The 18,729-nt window shown below is 35.5% G+C and overlaps 1 protein-coding gene across 3 annotated transcripts; it reads left to right on the top strand.

The window, feature by feature from the left end:
• The first annotated feature begins 3,637 nt into the window (after window positions 1-3,637).
• LOC132061808 (stomatal closure-related actin-binding protein 1) lies at window positions 3,638-17,056 on the top strand. 3 transcript variants are annotated; one of them, XM_059454454.1, is made up of 13 exons: window positions 3,638-3,841; window positions 4,574-4,868; window positions 5,590-5,718; window positions 6,717-6,809; window positions 9,501-9,641; window positions 10,123-10,191; window positions 11,802-11,885; window positions 13,236-13,413; window positions 14,611-14,727; window positions 14,872-14,930; window positions 15,750-15,884; window positions 16,361-16,510; window positions 16,736-17,056. In XM_059454454.1, the coding sequence occupies exons 2-13, from the start codon at window positions 4,587-4,589 to the stop codon at window positions 16,778-16,780; spliced, it is 1,482 nt and encodes a 493-aa protein (XP_059310437.1). In that variant the 5' UTR covers window positions 3,638-3,841; window positions 4,574-4,586; the 3' UTR covers window positions 16,781-17,056. The 3 variants fall into 3 exon arrangements, with proteins under 3 accessions (XP_059310437.1, XP_059310436.1, XP_059310438.1); XM_059454453.1 differs by having other exon boundaries at window positions 3,639-3,837; XM_059454455.1 differs by lacking the exon at window positions 3,638-3,841 and adding an exon at window positions 3,893-3,959.
• The last annotated feature ends 1,673 nt before the right edge of the window (window positions 17,057-18,729 follow it).

Here is an 18,729-nt window from a genome sequence, read left to right as displayed (position 1 = left end):
AACGAATAAAATTAAGTTTCCAACCAAGTACCCAAAATGCAACTAAACGCCTCGGGAACCAAACCAACCACCCCACCAAGTCATAATCAACCCTCCGGACCTCACGGAATTGACGGAATTCTAAAAAAGGCCCGTTTATCTAAAAGTCAACTATCGGTCAAACGCTTTCACTTAAGGATTCTAAATCCTTCACTTTTCATTTGAATCGCTTATAATCTCAAAAATTTGGTCAATAAGGGTAAAATGATCAAAAGCACATAATGACCTAATGGGTTGTTACATAGTTATTGACGAGGAAAGCATGATAGGCCTTCGAGTACAAGGAAAGTGGAGGTGAATCCACTAGGTCGTATTGCCTATTTTGCCAAGTGGGCATGTCTCCATATTTGCTAACAAGTTGTGATGGTTGCTTGATTTGTTTCTCATTTGATTCTCATCCATCTCATGGTAATGGAAGGCCGATATTAATGAATTGAGTTGTGTTAAGTATCTTGGCATTCATTATTTGATTTTATGATATGTGTTGTTATACCTCACTTGGCTCATGGAAATGGAGGAAAATATTAAAGATTTGAGTTCAATATGCATTTTATGGCAAGTATCTGTTGATCCTATGATATGTGGTGCACTTGAGGTGGATTCCATACATAACATTGCATCTCAGATCATATTCCATAGGTGATTTGTTCTAATTGGGAAATGATTGTTTCCATAATTTGAGTTGTTGTTGACTTATCCAAGCATTTACATATCATCCATTCATATACATCAATGGTTACTATGGAAACAACGATATTCTCTGTGGGCCTAAGTGGCAAAGGTAACAAAGGAATTCTGCACGAACCCTAGTGGCAATTTTCTGTGTAAGCCCTAGTGAATATTGGTATTCTATGTGAACCCAGCTGGGGTTTTCCTGGTGTAAGCCCCAGCGGATACCTGCATTCCGCGCGGTCCCCGAGCGGCGATTTTCTATGTGAGCCCTAGTGGATATTTCTGTGTGAGTCCATGAAATTTGCGCGTCCCCCATGGGTCATGACAATGAGGTTTTGCCCTTAGCATGCGTGTATAGGTACGGAGAGGAGAGAGGGGGGGAGGGGCACTGCATAGCATTTGCATATTACTGCATTGCATTGCATCCCATTTGTATTGCTTTCCACATCAATGCATTGTATATTTTCTCATGGAAATCTTGGTTGATTGTTTGACTGGAATTGTTTGTGACTTCTTCGATTTGGTGTTTGATTTCAAGGTCCTTTTACTGGAAACTTGACAGATTGAGGATTAGAGATTTCACCTAGGTCTATGATATGAGAATATTGAGATACGGTGTTGTAATTATTGTGAACTATTATCTGTACATGTTTAGTTATTGTACTTGATTGCGTATCTGATCTATCTGTTTATTTCTGCTCATTTATATGCGTTACTAATCGTTGTCGGCCTATGATACCTACGAGCCTTTCAGTTGTGCTCATATACTACTCGTTATACACCTTGCGGGTGTGTAGTTGTTTCCAAGTAAGTTCGAGTGTCGCATTGTTTCCGAGGCTGTCAACAGAGACATTAGGTGAGCTATTAGAGGATCCGGTAGCCCAGCATTTCATCTATAACTTATGTTATTTCTTATCTTTAGACAGAAGCGTATTCATTTAAGTTTGTATTATATTTCAAATTGTATATTCCTTAATAGCTCTTGTACAAGTCTAGACCAGGTTCTAGGGAATTTTATAATAAGAGTATTTCTTCCGCTTGTTTCCACTGCTTAAACTGTCGGATTGTTTTACATTATTGTGTTTCCGCATTTTTAATGTCTTGAAGAAGGTAATGATTTTGGGAATGGTTCGCCTACTAGGGGAGAGTGTAGTTGCCATCATGACCCGTGATTTGGATCGCAACAATATATGATAATTATTTTTTAACCAAGGTGCTTATAGACTTTATCGAAGTTCATTAACGTTATAAGTAAGATATCCCTTTTATGAATTTGTCACAACATCTAATAATGCTATTTTTTTTTATTATTGTCATTTTAATATATTATTTGCATTAAGTATGTATATATGTATGAACATGGATGTGTGCGTATGTTTAAGTTTCCCTTCTCTCTTATTCTCTATTGTTTACATAGGTAAACGAGTTTTGGTTGTTACTAATGAAATATTTTCTAAATTATAATTTAAATTCATTGACAATATTAATAGAAAGTTTTTTTAGGAATTTATTGTAAAATATACCTCTATTTTATTAATTATTTTTGTATTACTGGTATTGAAATATGTTTATAGAGTTATTATTACCTGTCGTTTTCACTTGTATAAATAGATATTAGATTTTGTTTGTTGTTCATTTTTTTATTCTGCTTATTTTTTCATTATAGAATGTCCTTAATTTATATTCTCAATCGGCACTTCTCACTTTTCTTTTTTCGTCTACAAAATAATATATATATATATATATATATATATTTATTTATTTACAAAAAATTTGTTATATAAATTAAAAAACCAAGAATATCATGATTTTAACGAAGTAAAAAAAAATTAAAATAAAGGTTGATAATGTAAGGGCAAAATAGGCATTTAAAAAGATAATAAGGATAGAGGGGGGATAATGTCTATTGTTTAAAGTTGAGGAGGAAAGTTCGATTTTCAAAGAAAAATTGACGGATGTGAATGATTTTCACCCAAATAGTTTCTGGTCGTCTTTTAATTTTAGATTTAATGATTCAAATATACATATATACTACAAGTTCCTGATTTTCCATTCAAAATGTTAGAGCACATAAAAAGAACTTACTCAATAATAATTTACTCACTTCTAGAAAGCCAAATAAGCTATCAAAAGATTGGTACATAATGAACATAAGAGTTAACTGGGTGAAAATCCCCCTAAATTATCATTATTTTGCGAGTTTCATACTTAAAATATTGGATCTTCCTTCTATTACTGGATTAAAACTCCCTTTAGATTAAGATTAAATATGTTGCAAAATGTTTGACATGACTTGCTGAGAGACTTGTGAGATGAAAATAGCGTTCATGATATTTAGGGAGATTCTGTGATTATGAAACTCGCAAAGTAATGATAATTTAGAGAAAAATATATGATTATTTAGGGGAGAATTTAACCTATGGACCCGTTTGGCCATGAGAATTTTTTACTTTTTTTCTATTTTTTTTGGCTTTATTTCGAAATCAGCACGTTATTTAAAAATTCAAATACACCCAAGCCAGTATTGAATTTAAAACACCTCAAACCTTATTTTTACTTTTTTCACTTTCAATACTTTCAAACGATCAAATATTCTCTGCAAAAATTATAACCAACACAAATTCAACTTCAACTCGAATTTTAAAATTCTAAATAAAGTGAAAAATATTTGATTCATTGCCAAACGCCTACATTGTTTAGTAACAACAAAAACACATTAGATAGTTGCTTCAACTGCTTGCCACTACACGTTTAATGCCCTTTTGAAGTAGCTACCAAACAAATACACATATAAAGATACTTACACATGTACTGTATATGCAAATGCCTAGAAAACAGAGCCCTTCACGCCACAAGCCCCACTCCACCCACCCCCACCCCCAATTTGGCGTGGCGTAGGGGTGCCCTTTTTTTTTTTTTTTTTTCCTTAACTTTATAGAAAGCATTCAAAGACCATATAAACTCTCTCTCTTCACATTTTTTTGTCTGAAAAAACATCATCAACACTTGACTCTTCATGCTATAACCAATTTTACAATAATCCAATTTTTCCAACTTTTTTAGAGGACCCAAAACTTCTGTTTAACTTATATATCTCTTTGCTTTCACCATATTTTTGTATAATATGTGAGTATGTGCAAACTTTGTGCTTTTTTATTATTTTTATTTTTTGTTATCTGTTATTACTGTACTTTATTGTATTTGTTGTTCTGTTTCTCTCTTTTCTGGAGAATAGTATAGAGTTTAGGGTATCAACTTCTTGCCCCTATTGACCACTTTCCATACTTGGAATTTGTAATATTTTTCTTGCTATTTTTGGATTCCTATGTTAATTAGTTGACTTGGGTATGGGGCTTATGATTGTCAATTTTTGGATTTTGATTTTTTGGTCAATAATTTCAGGGATTCTGTCGTTTTAGCCATGGACTGTTATAAAGTTGTTATCTTTAGGCTGTTAGTTTCTAGTTTTAGGTCCAAAGACTTGATTTTTACTCTCTAAATTTGGATTTATTTGGTAATGCAAGTAATTTTCTGTTTGGTAGATTGTAATCTCCATCATCTTTAGGTGAAAAAAGACTTGATTTTTAGCCATGGGCTGTTATAAAGTTGTTATCTTTAGGCTGTTAGTTTCTTGTTTTAGGTCCAAAGTCTTGATTTTCACTCTCTAAATTTGGATTAATTTGGTAATGTGGGTAATTTTCTGTTTGGTGGATAGTGACCTCCATGATCTTTAGGTGTAAAAGTTATGGTTGACAGTGCAGATTTTTTTTTTTTTTTGGTTGTGTGAGTTTTAAGGTAAATAGACTATATATCATTGCTTTTGGTAAATTATGATTAATTGATTTGGAGCTTTCTGGTGTAGATAATTTGGAGTTATGACAAGGGTAACCCGTGATTTTGGAGATACAATGCAAAGGGATGCTGTTCCTCCTGTATCAGCAGATGTGATTTTCCCATCTAGTCGCTTTCCAAATTACAAAATTGGACCTAACAATCAGATTGTGGAGGTCAAGCAGGATTCTAAGGCACTTACAATGAAAGAGGTGGTTGCTCGAGAAACTGCCCAGTTATTAGAACAGCAAAAACGGCTCTCTGTTCGCGATCTAGCCAGTAAATTTGAAAAGGGTCTGGCTGCCGCTGCCAAGTTGTCTGACGAGGTACGGCCTTAATTATGAGTTGATAATTCTACTTCTCTTGAATGGGTAGTTCTATAGTCCTCACTCAGAAGTTGCATTTTAACCAATCAACCCTGTGATAACCTAACAACGAAAATATACCCAGTGTGGTGCCACAACTGGGGTCTAGGGAGAGTGGGGGTGTACGCAGACCTTATCCCTACTTTTGTTGGGGGGTGGGGGGTGTAGAGAGGCTGTTTCCCATATACCCTCGGCTCAAGAAAAATGTTTTTCAAAATAGGGTTGAAAAATACAATAGTAAAAAAGCTAGGGTGAAAACATTGAAGAAAACAAAAGTACTAACAGAAAAGATAACCAAAGTAACAAAAACTACTGTAGTACTAAAATTGAAGGGATAAGACAGGAACATGGAATGTATTCCATTTTTAGCCAACTTTCCGCTGGTAATGCTGAGTTTGTCATAAAGAAGTGAATTTTGATACATAACCTCTAGCTTTAATGTGTTACATCCTTTACTCCATGCAAGACACTATTCTTTTCAAGGGACAGGGGATGCTTTTATTGAACAGCCTTAAAGGCTCTACAACAACAACAACAACAACAACAACCACCCAATATAATCCCACCAGGTGGGGTCTGGGGAGGGTAGAGTGTACACAGACCTTATCCCTACCTTGTAAAGGTAGAGAGGTTGTTTAAAGGCTCTATGGTAATAAAAAAGTATCTTATATGTGGACTCCAGGCAAGAATGAAAGATGCAGCTTCACTAGAGAAGCATGTGCTGTTAAAGAAGCTCAGAGATGCTCTTGAAGCTTTGAGAGGACGTGTAGCGGGGAAAAACAAGGATGACGTCGAGGAAGCTATTGCTATGGTTAGATTTTATGTCCTTTACATGCTTTCTTTTTCTAGTTCAGTATGCCCTTCTTGAGTGATATGGTTATTGCAAGTTGAATATTCCTGCAAGGAAAAAAATCTGAAAACCTACTTTCTAATGTTATGCATGCAGCAAACTTGCTGTGCTCTCGTCCTGTAACATTTAGAATTATCAGACATAATATTATGTACCGAAAAAAGTATATATGCGAATGAATACTGTCATTACTATGTATAACACCAGAGCAAACCTGTACCATGCTTCCATATATGCTGGCCTTGGTTTTGCAGGGACTTTTATCACTCTGGACTCTAAATTTGGCTGGAGAAGCAGAGAGAAATACGTGTGAGCTAAGGCTCTGTGTTTAGAAAGAATTTGACTTGCTTGGACTAAGCGTGTGCATTTCTTGGATGTTAAGCTTGGGTTTTATTAGATATCACCTGAAATTTTCATGGACAGGATTTTCCCACTAAATTGTCGGTCCAACTAAAAAACCAAATAATAATCTTTAACTTTTCAAATCAGAGTGATTAGTCATTGGAAAAGATCTTTTAGAGGCTTCATGCACTATAATAGAATCTAAATTTGGAAGGTGCGGTTAATAGAAACATGAAATAACTGAAGTGGTTGACTAGTTCAGATAATCTCAAGACCCTTTATTAAGTATAAACGCGTTTTTTCTACGGTTGTGAGAAGTGCCTATAGACTTTAACTATCAGAAATTTGCTGCGTCATACTTTACAGCTCAATCCTTTTCAAGGTTGGGCTCAATGTAAGGAGAGCTTTGATTAAAAAAATGGTATACTGCTTCTTGTGGAAAATTGTCCTTCTACTGCGGTGCTACATGCATCTTCTTGTGCTTTTATGCTGCATGCATCTCTCTTAAAATAACTGCATGTGAAGAATCTCCTGTATATGACGGTAGTTGCTGTTGAAGATTTCTTATTTTGCCAACATCTTAGCAGTATATTTTTGTTATGTTGAATTTTTCACAGGTTGAAGCTTTAGCAGTACAATTAAGTCAAAGGGAAGGAGAACTGATTCAGGAAAAGACCGAAGTGAAAAAGCTTGCAACGTTTCTGAAGCAGGTAAAATATAGTACTCCCTCCGTTTCAATTTATGTGAACCTATTTCCTTTTTAGTCCGTGCCACAAAGAAGGACCCATTTCCATATTTGTAAACAATTTACCTTTATGCAATGATTTACAACCATACAAAATATATGCGCCTCATTTTACACCACAAGTTCAAAAGTCTTCTTTTTTTTCTTAAACTCCGTGCCCAGTCAAATAGGTTCGCATAAATTGAAACGGAGGGAGTATGTGTTAAGAAGTGGTCTTGTGTTTTTCTTTCTATTATGGACTCTGAATAGAACTTTGCCGAGTCGATTTACTTACTTGATTGTAGGATGCTTATTCTGTCTGTTAGTGCAGAAAATTTTCTGGTAAATGGCATGATTAATAAGAAAAGTAGTGCTGTATTATCTTAGAGGAGATTCTTGAGCTATATGCTCATATAAAATTTCTTCAGTGTTTACGCAATTTTCTATCTGAGTCTAGTTACCGGTGCAACATGAATATGGACATAAGTGCAAAGAAATGTTTACACTTTTTTTCCGGTTGAGTCTAATTTCTGCATATGGATGTTGATACGACAAAATGATTTTCAAAAGATATATGGCTCCTGAGAGCATATAAGAGAACATATTTCTTCCTTGTTGACTTAACAGATTTTATAATTCGCATTCCCTAGTTGCCTAAGTCTCTTTGATATGCCTTGTTATTTGGATTTATTCATTGGCCTGGAAGCTCGATTATAAGTTTAACAATTTTAAATTTCGCTTGCATGTGGCCGAAATGTTCAATTTTGGTTCGTAGCATGTTTTCAGTGTTGTAGGTGGTCAAGTAATTACCAAAATCATAGTCTTCTTGTGCTTTTGTCAACGGTCTGGATGCCCATCAGCTGTTACTCACAAGTCACATGTTATCTATTCTCATTATTGCTCTGTATGATTAAATCAGCAATTTGATTGATTCCGACACTTATAGGTATTACATCGAATATTTTTCTTAGCATAGTCCAAAATAAATACTAAGGAAATTGCTCTTACTAAGTAGTTTATGCTTTTAAAACTGCTAGCAAGCTTCTCTAGGGTGGGTGGCGGTCTCATTGTCCCCGAGTTTCAAAGGTTGTGGTTGACCTTTGGACCCATGCAGATTTTTCAGTCATAAAAAAAGAGTAAAATTGGTTTATTTATGTATCTGTATTCTATAGTTCCTTCTTTTGTATCGTCTATATGGATACATCAGCGATACAAGATCAAGTTTGAGAACAATAAATGGGATGTTAGATTATAGATGTTTAATAAGAGTGTTCTATTTAGAAAGTAGTTATTAGAATGTCAAAAGAGTATGTGCCTAGATTCATTAAATTTGGATATTTCAGATTTCATGGTCTAGAAGCAATATTTTTTTGACAATGGTCGTGTCAGGTCCAGCTTGTGCACACCTCTACTATTCCACCGAGTATCTGCTACCTCCCACTAGCACAAGTACCGGGTAATTCCGCCGATCCATGCATATGCAGTTGGGAAGAAAGAAATCACCTTGTATTTTTTGTTTCGCTGGGATTCGGACCCTAGTCACTAAAGATACAGCCAATTCATTGACCACTAGGCCACATCCTTGGGTGCTAAATCTAGAAGCAATTTCTAGGAATAACTTGAGACTGTTTTCGTCCTTATGAGTTGTCCCTGTTAGATTTTTGTGTTTGGATTTAAACTATGATGTGAAACTCCCTTGTGCTTCTTTAGGTAAATTTTCTTTGATTAGTCAGCTTGTTAAGTAATTACTCCAATTGATGGTCTATTGTTGTAATCGCATTGATAAGTTTGTTATAAATGTAAATTGAATACAAAGTGTCCCTTTTCTAACAACTTAACCTTTAGTGAGGCGGTTTACATATATTAAGATGGTACCAGAGGTCTTGAATTCCATTCTGGCTGCCACTGTCAATAAATATTTCCGTGTAATTGACCCAAGTTAAAGAAAAGGCCGGTATATGATGGGGTGCAAATCGAATATAGATAAATAGAAGTGGCTAATTTTTAACTGTTTATGTTTTTAGATGAGACAGTTCACACAATTTAACAAGTTATTTATGTTAAAAGTACAAATATATTTGCTTAAATCTTCCATGACTTAAATTATGTAACTTCCTGATTTTGAGATTTGACAAAGCAATGTGCATTTCCATAGTTTGGTACATTAAACTGTAAGTCGATTGTGGGTGTTAGAACATTTATTTATTTTACGATAAGTCAATAATTATAGGCTAGCCATTTGGTTGGTTTGATTAACTATTTTTAACACGCCCTCTTAGACCTGTTATGGTTGGCTGATCCTCAACAGATTATCTACACAGCTATTTGATTGTAAACTATTCAGTTATTGCACGATCAAGTTGAATAGCAAGTGAGAGGTGTCTCCTTTGTACAGGCGGCTTCTACTCTTGTAACATTCATAACCAACCAAATGGCCATTGATTGTAATGTTGAGGCTGAAAATGAACTATGGGGTGGGTTTGTGTTGTAGTTTAATTTATTGAGCTATCCCACAAATTCAATCTGTAGGCTCGGAGTCATACCACTTTCTCTTTCTCTTTTTATATCTGATCAAAGTGCTAATACATCCCATATTTCTCACTTTTCAGCTGTCTTGTCACTATTTTTCGTTGTTACTCTCATTTTGATTCTGATCACAGACACAATTTGTTCACAGGCTTCTGAAGATGCTAAGAAACTTGTTGAGGAAGAAAGAGCTTATGCGAGGGCTGAAAATGAGAATGCTAGAGCAGCTGTCCAGAGAGTGGAAGAGGCTCTTCAGGAGTATGAGCGGAAGTCCGGGGCCTCAGGAAAGCAGGTTTTCTTAGCATTGTCCATTTGTGTTTAATGTGGTGGAATTCTTACTTCTCTACTTTCATATTTTGTTAATTGATGTTTTTAGTTCTGTCTTGAGTAACTTTTCTCTCCCTAGTCCGTATTTTCTTCATGCTTTATTCTTATAAGCCTTTTGGTTCTTTAACGGTGTATCCACGATTTGTGGAAATCAATATCATGACGTACTGTTTCTTCATTTTTGGATGTTCTCTCTTCCGCCTGCTGCTCTCACTCTATTAGGATTGTTGGTGCGGAAGTGAAATTTTGGTCGTTTCTTCGATATTTTTGCACAAATATTCTTATGCAAAAGTTTTTTGATACAATAAATGTGACTTATTATTTGTACATTGTTCTATTCCACATTTATTTTTGGTTTATTTAAATCTTTAATATTAGCAGCTTGTTTTAGCCCGCAACTTTTTCTCTCTGTATCATGCTAACCTAATATATTTGCTGGATTTTAGGACATGGAGGAATTAATGAAGGAAGTTCATGAGGCAAGGCGAATCAAAATGCTACATCAACCTAGTAAGGTATCTGCATATGACTTTTTCTACTGTGCTGTTGCATTAATTCCTTTTAAGATTTCGTCAATTTTTATTTAATCTTCTTTATTTGGTTATATTATTTAATCTTGGTTGTATATCTGCTTATGCTACATGTGTTTCTCTATTTGGTTATATTATTTAGTCTTGATTGTATACCTGCTTATGCTACATGTGCAGGCCGACAGATGTATATATGTAAACGGGAATTCTTAGCATTATGAAGTGACCTTGTACAGATCCTTAATATGACTTATTTTTAATCAAGTAACAAAGTTTTATTAAACAAATGGGAAAAAACCTTAATCATAACTTATAAAGAACTTTTTTTGCTTTTGGTCCCCATGATAACGCATCATCATATTTTAGCCTCTGCTATCTGAAGCTTAGTCTTCATGTTATCCAAATTCAAAAGAAACCAGCCAAAGATACTTAAAAGACTTCCAAATGATGTTGTGGTTGAGATAAATGTGGTACTTTCAACATGTAACTTATTTATTTATTTATTTATTTGAGAAAGCATGAACTATTTACTTGAAGGCCAAGTGTACTACTTCTAGAAATTGATAGGGCTAAAAACCAAGTTCGCTGGTACCAGAGGAAGCAAAAGCACAAAAGACTCATCTAAGTATAACTGAAAACTTCCTTAGATTGCTTAGGTGTGAGTTAGTAGTTTTTCTGATTGACCAAAGCATGGATGAGGTTTTATTCCGTGTTGGAGTATAGGTTACAAAAATAAGGTAAGTTTTGACTAATATGAAACAAGGACAGTAATTAAATTAAGGAAAATGACCAAAATACCAAGATTCATAATTCCTACGACAAAAAATATCCTTTTTCTATATTACGACGGGGCTTGCCTAGTGCGGGTTGAACCTCCAAGAGTGGTTTGCATTTTTGGAGGATCCAACTTGTGCGCACCCAAAAGGTCAGTTTTGGGGTTCCATGTCATAAAAAATAAAATAAAAAACTACCAAGATTCATAATTATGAACATTGGAAAAATATATCCTATACTATATTACGATTAACCTAAACCGGTGTTGCTCGGATTCTCCAAAAATGATGTCGGGTGCGTGTTGGATCCTCCGAGAGTAGCGCATTTTTGGAGGATCCCACACGGGCACGGCAGATTGTTTTTGGAGCGTTCGAGCAACATAGACCTAAGCTCGAGTATGATCTAGAACATTCGAACAACAACAACATACCTAGTGTAATCCCACAGATTTTTTTTTTTTTTTAAGAGGGTGGTGCGTAATTGCAACCTTACCCTACAATAGAGTCTATTTTCAATAGACCCTTGGCTCAAGTAAAGCATATCAAATCATGTCTGAAAAGGATGTAAACCATTCTAACATGCAACAAAATAATTTCTAGACTTTCTAATACGTGTTGGAAAGAATATGTCCTATACGATTAACCTAAACATGTATGATCATTCTAACATGAACAAAATATATTCTCGACTTTCGACATTACTAATACATGTTGTCATATACTGTTAACCTAAACATGTAGGATAATCTAGAACATTCTAACATGTGACCAAATAAATTCTCGACTTTCAACATAACTAATACATGAGTCTTCTGCTGACAGGTCATGGACATGGAGCATGAGCTTCAAGCATTGCGAGTGCAGCTTGCAGAGAAGTGCAAGTATTCCATACAGCTCCAGAAAGAGGTATCAGCAAGACCTAGTTCAAAAGTATATGCATGTATCTTTTGATACTATCTGGTCTTTATGGATACTTTGGGGATCATGAATAGCTTTTTCCTTTGGTATATTACAGAAAATAAAAAATTAGTTGGTTCTAGAAACTATCCGCAGTTTCATCTTTTCAGCAGCTTGGTAATTCGATCTTTTGAATATATTTATGGAAATGTAACCAAGACAACTGCCATGGCATGAAGATAAATGTGCTTTAAATGAAACTTTTTTTCTCTGTAACTGTTTGGTCCCGGATAGTTCCTACTTGAGTATAAACAAGCAACAATGTGCAATCAGATAGCAATTAAATTGATGTAAAGTGCTGACATGCATCTGGAGGCAGGAAAATAAAACAAAATATTGGGGAATTATCATCATGTTTAGTCTTCGGATAGCATCTTGAAACTTTTTGTAAGTTGAATTTTGTTATGCTGCTCTTTGGAAGCTGTTGCTTTTTTCGCATTGTTTTTCACTTGATTTTGTTGCAACTGCAGCTTCCAGAAGGTGTTATATGTCTCTGCTCTTTTGATGTATATACTTGTTATTGATATATTGTTTCAACTAATTTGTCATATAAGACATAAAATAAAGTAATAAACTTATCAGTAACACATGCTTAAAGATATTTAGCTGTGTAATCTTGGGAATCACATGCACATGATAAAGCGTAAAAAATTAGGGGTCGTTTGGTTCAAAAATAAATTACGCTGGGATAAGTTATGCTGGGATTAATTACGTTGGGATAAGTTATGCTGGGATTAGTTATTCTGGAGTTATTTTTTATTGACTGTTTGGTATGTTGGACTAAAAGTATTATACATTGGATAATTTCTAAAAGAAGAGTCTCTTCTTAATGTGGGATAACTTATTCTGTGGCAGGTAAATAGCCCAACACTATTTTTACTCCTGGGATAACTTATCCCATGATTACTAACCAAACAAGGGATAAGGAATTGCTAAATTCTTATCCCAGGACTATTTATGTTTATCCTTCGTACCAAACGACCCCTTAGGGTCTGGAGATCTTGTAACTTAGAGAAAGAGCATATGGTCTTGACTGAAATGAAAGTATACCTCTTTAAGAAAAACTGGAAGTCAAAGGCATTGATGAGAATAATGTCAATGAAAGAAGTCAAAACAATGTCACTTGAGTCTCTTGTTCTTATTATGTTACCTTTCTCAAACTCAAAAAAGAATCTCTATTTCTTATTGTCCCTTCATAAAATTTTCTCTAACACGATTTTGATAATAGTTCAAGTTATGCTATAAAGGCAAAGTTGTAATCTCAGGCTAAATAGTGTTGATATACCATTTTATTGTCAGCTGGCAAGAAAGATGGGTGAGGATACTGTATCGCAGTTATATGAATTGGATGGCACGGAAGCCCTGGGTTCGTTTTTGCAAATACAGCCCTGTTCTCTTGCTGCTTCAGAACTATCAGAATGTTCAATTCAGTGGTATCGCTTAGCGTGTGAAGGCGGAAAACAAGAACCTATTTCAGGTATCTGAGTGTTAGTTCCTACATTGCCCTGTTTGTTATGCAGCTTGATTAATGTTCTCTTGCTCGTCTTGTCTTGGTCCTGTTGCTTGGTCCCTGGTGGTGACTGACAGATTGTCATACTTCTCGGCTGCAAGCTTTGGGATAGAAAATACTTGAGATATTGAAACATCTAACATGAGTATTGGGGTTGAACAGTTTTTGGCTATATTGCTCAGACTCTCCAAAAATGTTGTCGCACCCATGTCAGATCCTTCCAAAATGCACTACCTTTGGAGGATTTGACACGCACCCGGCGGCATTTTGAAGAGTCGAGCAACAAGGTTTTTGGTTGGGGTTCTATAACATGGGTTATGCTGCTAAATGGACAAACTAATTTTATTAACATGTTTCCATAAAAAAACACTAATTTTTTTAAAGTGTTACTTAATGGTCTTCTTTTGTAAGTAATACTTACCATTTACAAAAAAATAAAATCTTGTATCGTAAGTTCAATTCAGTGATTAGAATTGGATAAGGGGGATAAATTCCGTCAGGCATTTGGTTTGTTGTGGAATCTTTGGATCTGGATCGAGAAAGGCATTTATATCCCGTGTTGATTGGAAATTTCGTTCCCATGGAGGAGCCTATGGGATTAACAGCTGGTTTCACCCCTTTACTGATATTTCTCTTTCTTGCCGCCTAATTCACCTGCGCCTAATTTTTTAAAATGTTTCACATCTTTTGTTCTTGATGCATTTATTTATTTCTGAATTCTACAACTAAAATTTCTTTGATAGTCTTTTTAACTATACTTAAAGTTGTTCATATGTACTTGTTAACATATTTTGATGTGAGATACTTTTTGATGAACTACCACAGATAATGCATGAATTACGATAAAGGGAATTTCGTCACAGGTTTCTTTTTGAATCACCCCAATGTCCCCATACAGAACTTATCAAATAGCCTTCTTCACACTAGAGACCCTGTACATGTTGAAATTGTCCTACTGCCTTTATTATAGGTTTTCTTCTTTGAGCAATTTATATTCATATTTTAGCTTCATTAAACTGCTCATGGCTCTTCTATCTAGCATAAAGGTTATCTATTAATTATCTTCCTCATTTTTTAAGTGAGTCATGCTTTGGCATTGCAATTTGATGTGTTGTATTAACTTGTTTCCCCTTCTGGACATGTGTTTAACTATCCTTAATTCAGGAGCCACAAAAACTGTTTATGCTCCAGAACCATTTGATGTTGGACGAATCTTGCAAGCGGAGATCACATATGAAGGCCAGACAACATCAGTGACGACTGCTGGTCCTATTGATCCAGGTATGTTTTGATTCCTGAAACGTAGTGCTTTCCATGTCCTGTTTAATTTTACTATTAACCGACATTAACTTCTGTTGGTCTGAATTAGATATTGGTCTTCATTTCCATACCTTAATAATGACTAGCACATTTTTCCTTTAACAGCTGCAGGTTTGGGGAACTATGTTGAAGCTTTGGTGCGAAGGCATGACATTGAATTTAATGTACGAGTCCTTTAAATTTTGCTTCTTTATTAGGAAAGTCTCAAACTTTAGTTCTCTATTCATTAATTCCCTACCTCTTTTTTTGTCTCTTCTGATTGTTCCATATAGTTGTATTGTCTTTACGTGTATGTTGCCGCGTGTAACTCTCAATTCACCAATTTAAATCATCTTACTGCCTTGTAGTTGTGTACTCCTTACCGACACATCATGTTTGCACATTTTAACATAATTAATAAATATATGTCTCATCTCTAATATGAGGGGGGTTTGCAATTCAATTTTGGTATTAGAGCCAACTTATGGTTAATCTATTCTGATACTCGTAAGTTCTTATGAAAGTTCTTATGAAAGGTCACATGTGAGCACCAAAAAGAAGTTATGCATGCATGAGTGTATTGTCTTACATGGTTGTACGCTGGTCGTGTGAAGACTTCCAAAGAGGGCCCACTTCAACATTACTCCAAAGAATTTTAAAATGATATCAAAGCAGGCTGTGGTGCTATTGTCCAACTTCACCCCTACCTGTTATAAAAAAAGTATTTGCATGTTTTTGATACAAGGAAAAGAATCAGACTCATACATGAAGGGTTGTTTTAGATAAACTCTAGTAAATAGAAGTGTCCATCCTCTAATAGTTTAATTTTTCAGATAAGGCAATAACATAATTCGACGACACTTTCTCCAATTTCTAAAAGAACATAAACCTGAAAATGTGAATAAGAGTAAGACGGATCGGTTCCACCTTGGTCTATTGACATGATAGCTGCATTTGTCTTTTTCCAACTCCTTACTTGTATGCATGTTTTTATGGGTTTGTAGGTAGTTGTTGTCCAGATGAACGGAACAGATCATACATCAGAGACTATCCATGTACTGCACATTGGAAGGATGAGAATGAAACTTTGTAAAGGGAAGACAAGTGTAGCAAAAGAATACTATTCCACTTCAATGCAGGTATTGATGATTCCTACTCCCTTGCCATTTCTTTCATTATGTGTTGATCGAACTGAGTGGCCAGTTATTGCTGATCAAAACTTTGAAATACTTGGGTTTGATTGAACTGAGTGGCCAGTTATTGCTGATCAGAACTTTGAAATACTTGGATTTTCTCAAATTGGGGCTAAAGAAGATGAATTAAAGGGGTGGTTTGGTTGCTGGTTAGAGTTATGCAGGGTTTAGTTATTTCATCTTAGAGATAGTGTTGTGAGAGCTTATAGAATAAGAGAAAGAACAATACCATCATGTTGTATAACTAGCAAGGGATATAGGACTGCCCACAAATTTGTAGTACAAATAATAGGCCAAAAGAGTACCATGCATTTTTTGGCTTATTATGTTTTGCAAACGTCTGTAGTCAGAAGGGATTTATGCACGAAAATTTGAATTACTGTCTAACGCTCTTTCCCTAACTCATTTGTAAAATTGCCTAGTTATGTGGCGTCAGAGGTGGTGGGAATGCTGCAGCTCAGGCAGCATTTTGGCAAGTAAAGACGGGACTCTCCTTTATATTGGCGTTTGAAACGGAGAGAGAAAGAAATGCTGCCATTATGCTGGCCAGAAGATTTGCCTATGACTGCAATGTAAGTCTAGACTCTCTTCTTTTTGGCTGCAGATGATTATTATATATGCAATAGATATTACTACATACTATAGCCTCATTACATATAGTATTGCTTCTAGGATAAGTAGCTCATAATGTCTGTCTCTAGAACATTTAATATAAGTCTAGACTTATCATTAAACAAGTATGGGAAAAGCTGTTATCCAGTTTGATCAAAGAAAACTTATGTAACTTTAATTTGCAGATTATGCTATCTGGACCGGATGATCGAGCTGCTCCTGGAGCTTAAGAAACTACTATAATTTCCCCCGGAAAAGTTGTAATTATACTCTGATGTATTTATAGGTTTTGTAGTAGTGAATATGCAATAGGGTTGATTGTTGTGTGGCATTTTAAAACCACCTTCTTGTCTTCTCTTTATTTCTATCTTGATAGCAAGGCATTGTTTTTTCCCTGCCTCTATTTGATTGTAATGATTCTTTGCTCTTGGTTTCTTTGTTTTGGCAAGTGATTGTAATTGAGCTTAACTACATCTGATTTTGGAATGGCTTGTTGTGTTTGGCTATGTTCTTCAAACAACAATCCTTTTTTGGTTTAGATGAATGATGTAACTAAAGCATGCTGAAGTTCCAAAATAATTTGATCGAAACCAAATTTTATATTTGAAACAAAATCCGGGCAAAGTTTTAGGACGGGGCGTTTGGGTTAACATGATAACATTCAATTTTTTCTCCAGTTTTATCTGCATTTTTATCCTCGTTTTGATAAACTATTTTGAAATCCAAAATCCGACATAAATATGTGAGAGAAATTGGCAAATAACTACTTGTTTGACAGCTAATCAAGCTTTAGCCACCATTTTAAAATGTTCAATGTTTTAGTCACTTCTTAACATGAAAATAAAATCAGGAACGTTTAATAGAGTTTGAACATTTAGCAATTTGAACTCTGAGAATTGATCCAAGAATTCGAAATGTGTAGTTTGAGCACCAAGAACAATTCATGGGGTTAAACCTTTATCAGTTCGAACTCCAAGAACTATTCCCTGAGTGCCCTTTTTTTTTTTTTTTTTTGGGTACGGGATTCCATTGAAAATTACATAGCACCCCACCTGGTAAAATAGTCATGTGCTTTAAGTTAGCGTAAAGTGCAGCATTCTGTAGTATATGAAATGGAAATAACTATGTTACTTTTTTCTGTGGAATTCTATGTAATTCTTTGGTATTTTAATGTTTTAACAACATTTATCTGGAGTGCTAGGATGTGAACCTTTGCTGAGTTACTCTCGATCAGTGATGGCTCGAGGATATCTCATGTGTGCTGAAATTATTTGGAAATATTTTGATTCACCTTATTGAGAATAGCTTCCTATTTGTTACAAATTGGCAGAAGTTTCCCATTTCACCTACTTGGAGCTTGTAGTGCCAATAGAATTGTTAACATTAATTCTTTAGTAGTAAGAATTGTTAACATTAATTCTTTAGTAGTAGACTAAAAACGGTGAAAAAGAGGCGTGAGTTTGGTAGTCAGATTTTGTTTTTAAACGATGTTTTTTTGTGTGTGTGTTCCGCCGGGGGGGGGGGGGGGAGGGGAGGGTTGTGTTTTTCTTGTTCAGAAAATGCAAGTTGCAGAAATTAAGATGCTAAGATGGATGTGTGGGCATCTTTAGGAGAGATAAGATTAGGAATGATGATATTCGGAACAAGGTGGGAGTGACCTCTCAGGGTGATCCGACAAAAAAAGGCAGTGCAAAATCAGGCCGCCCAATCTGACGAGGGGGATTCGTCTTCACCTGCTGCTAGTTAAAGTAATGAACGAAGTCCCAGCCTCTCAAAACAAAACACTGAGACAGAGTTGAATAGTGAAGAGGCTGCAAGAAGTGCGGAAGTAAGGCAGAAAGCTCAGTATGAAAATTCATTGCGGTTCTCGGTTGAAGGGTCGAAAGAAATATATGACCATGGTATTGAGCCAGTCAAAGCGGGTGGACAACCGAGAAGGAGTATCTATGAGGAGAGTAGAATCAGCTTGGATGGATTGGAAACTCATTACCGAACATCCTAGAGGTTCTTCGGTTCTACTAACGAGAGTTCCTAGGCCAATCCCCCAGGGAGCATTGCTCGATTTTGGTGCGGGAATTCTATGCCGCATATGCAGCTGAGCTGAAGAACAGGTACAGGCCTGTGCAGTTGAAAGAAAATCTGGTAATGTTGTCTAAGGTTACCGTCAAAGGGGTAAAAG

This window comes from Lycium ferocissimum, chromosome 7 (genome assembly GCF_029784015.1).
Source record: "Lycium ferocissimum isolate CSIRO_LF1 chromosome 7, AGI_CSIRO_Lferr_CH_V1, whole genome shotgun sequence".
NCBI classification, from domain to species: Eukaryota; Viridiplantae; Streptophyta; class Magnoliopsida; order Solanales; family Solanaceae; genus Lycium; species Lycium ferocissimum.
Note: the sequence above shows the minus strand (reverse complement) of the source record. Positions and strands in the feature narration are given on the sequence as shown.

Coding starts and splice junctions, on each gene's coding strand:
- LOC132061808 (XM_059454454.1), top strand. CDS start 4,587: ATGACAAGGGTAACCCGTGATTTTGGAGATACAATGCAAAGGGATGCT. Junction 5,719..6,716: donor TCGAGGAAGCTATTGCTATG/GTTAGATTTTAT, acceptor AATTTTTCACAG/GTTGAAGCTTTAGCAGTACA. Junction 6,810..9,500: donor TTGCAACGTTTCTGAAGCAG/GTAAAATATAGT, acceptor ATTTGTTCACAG/GCTTCTGAAGATGCTAAGAA.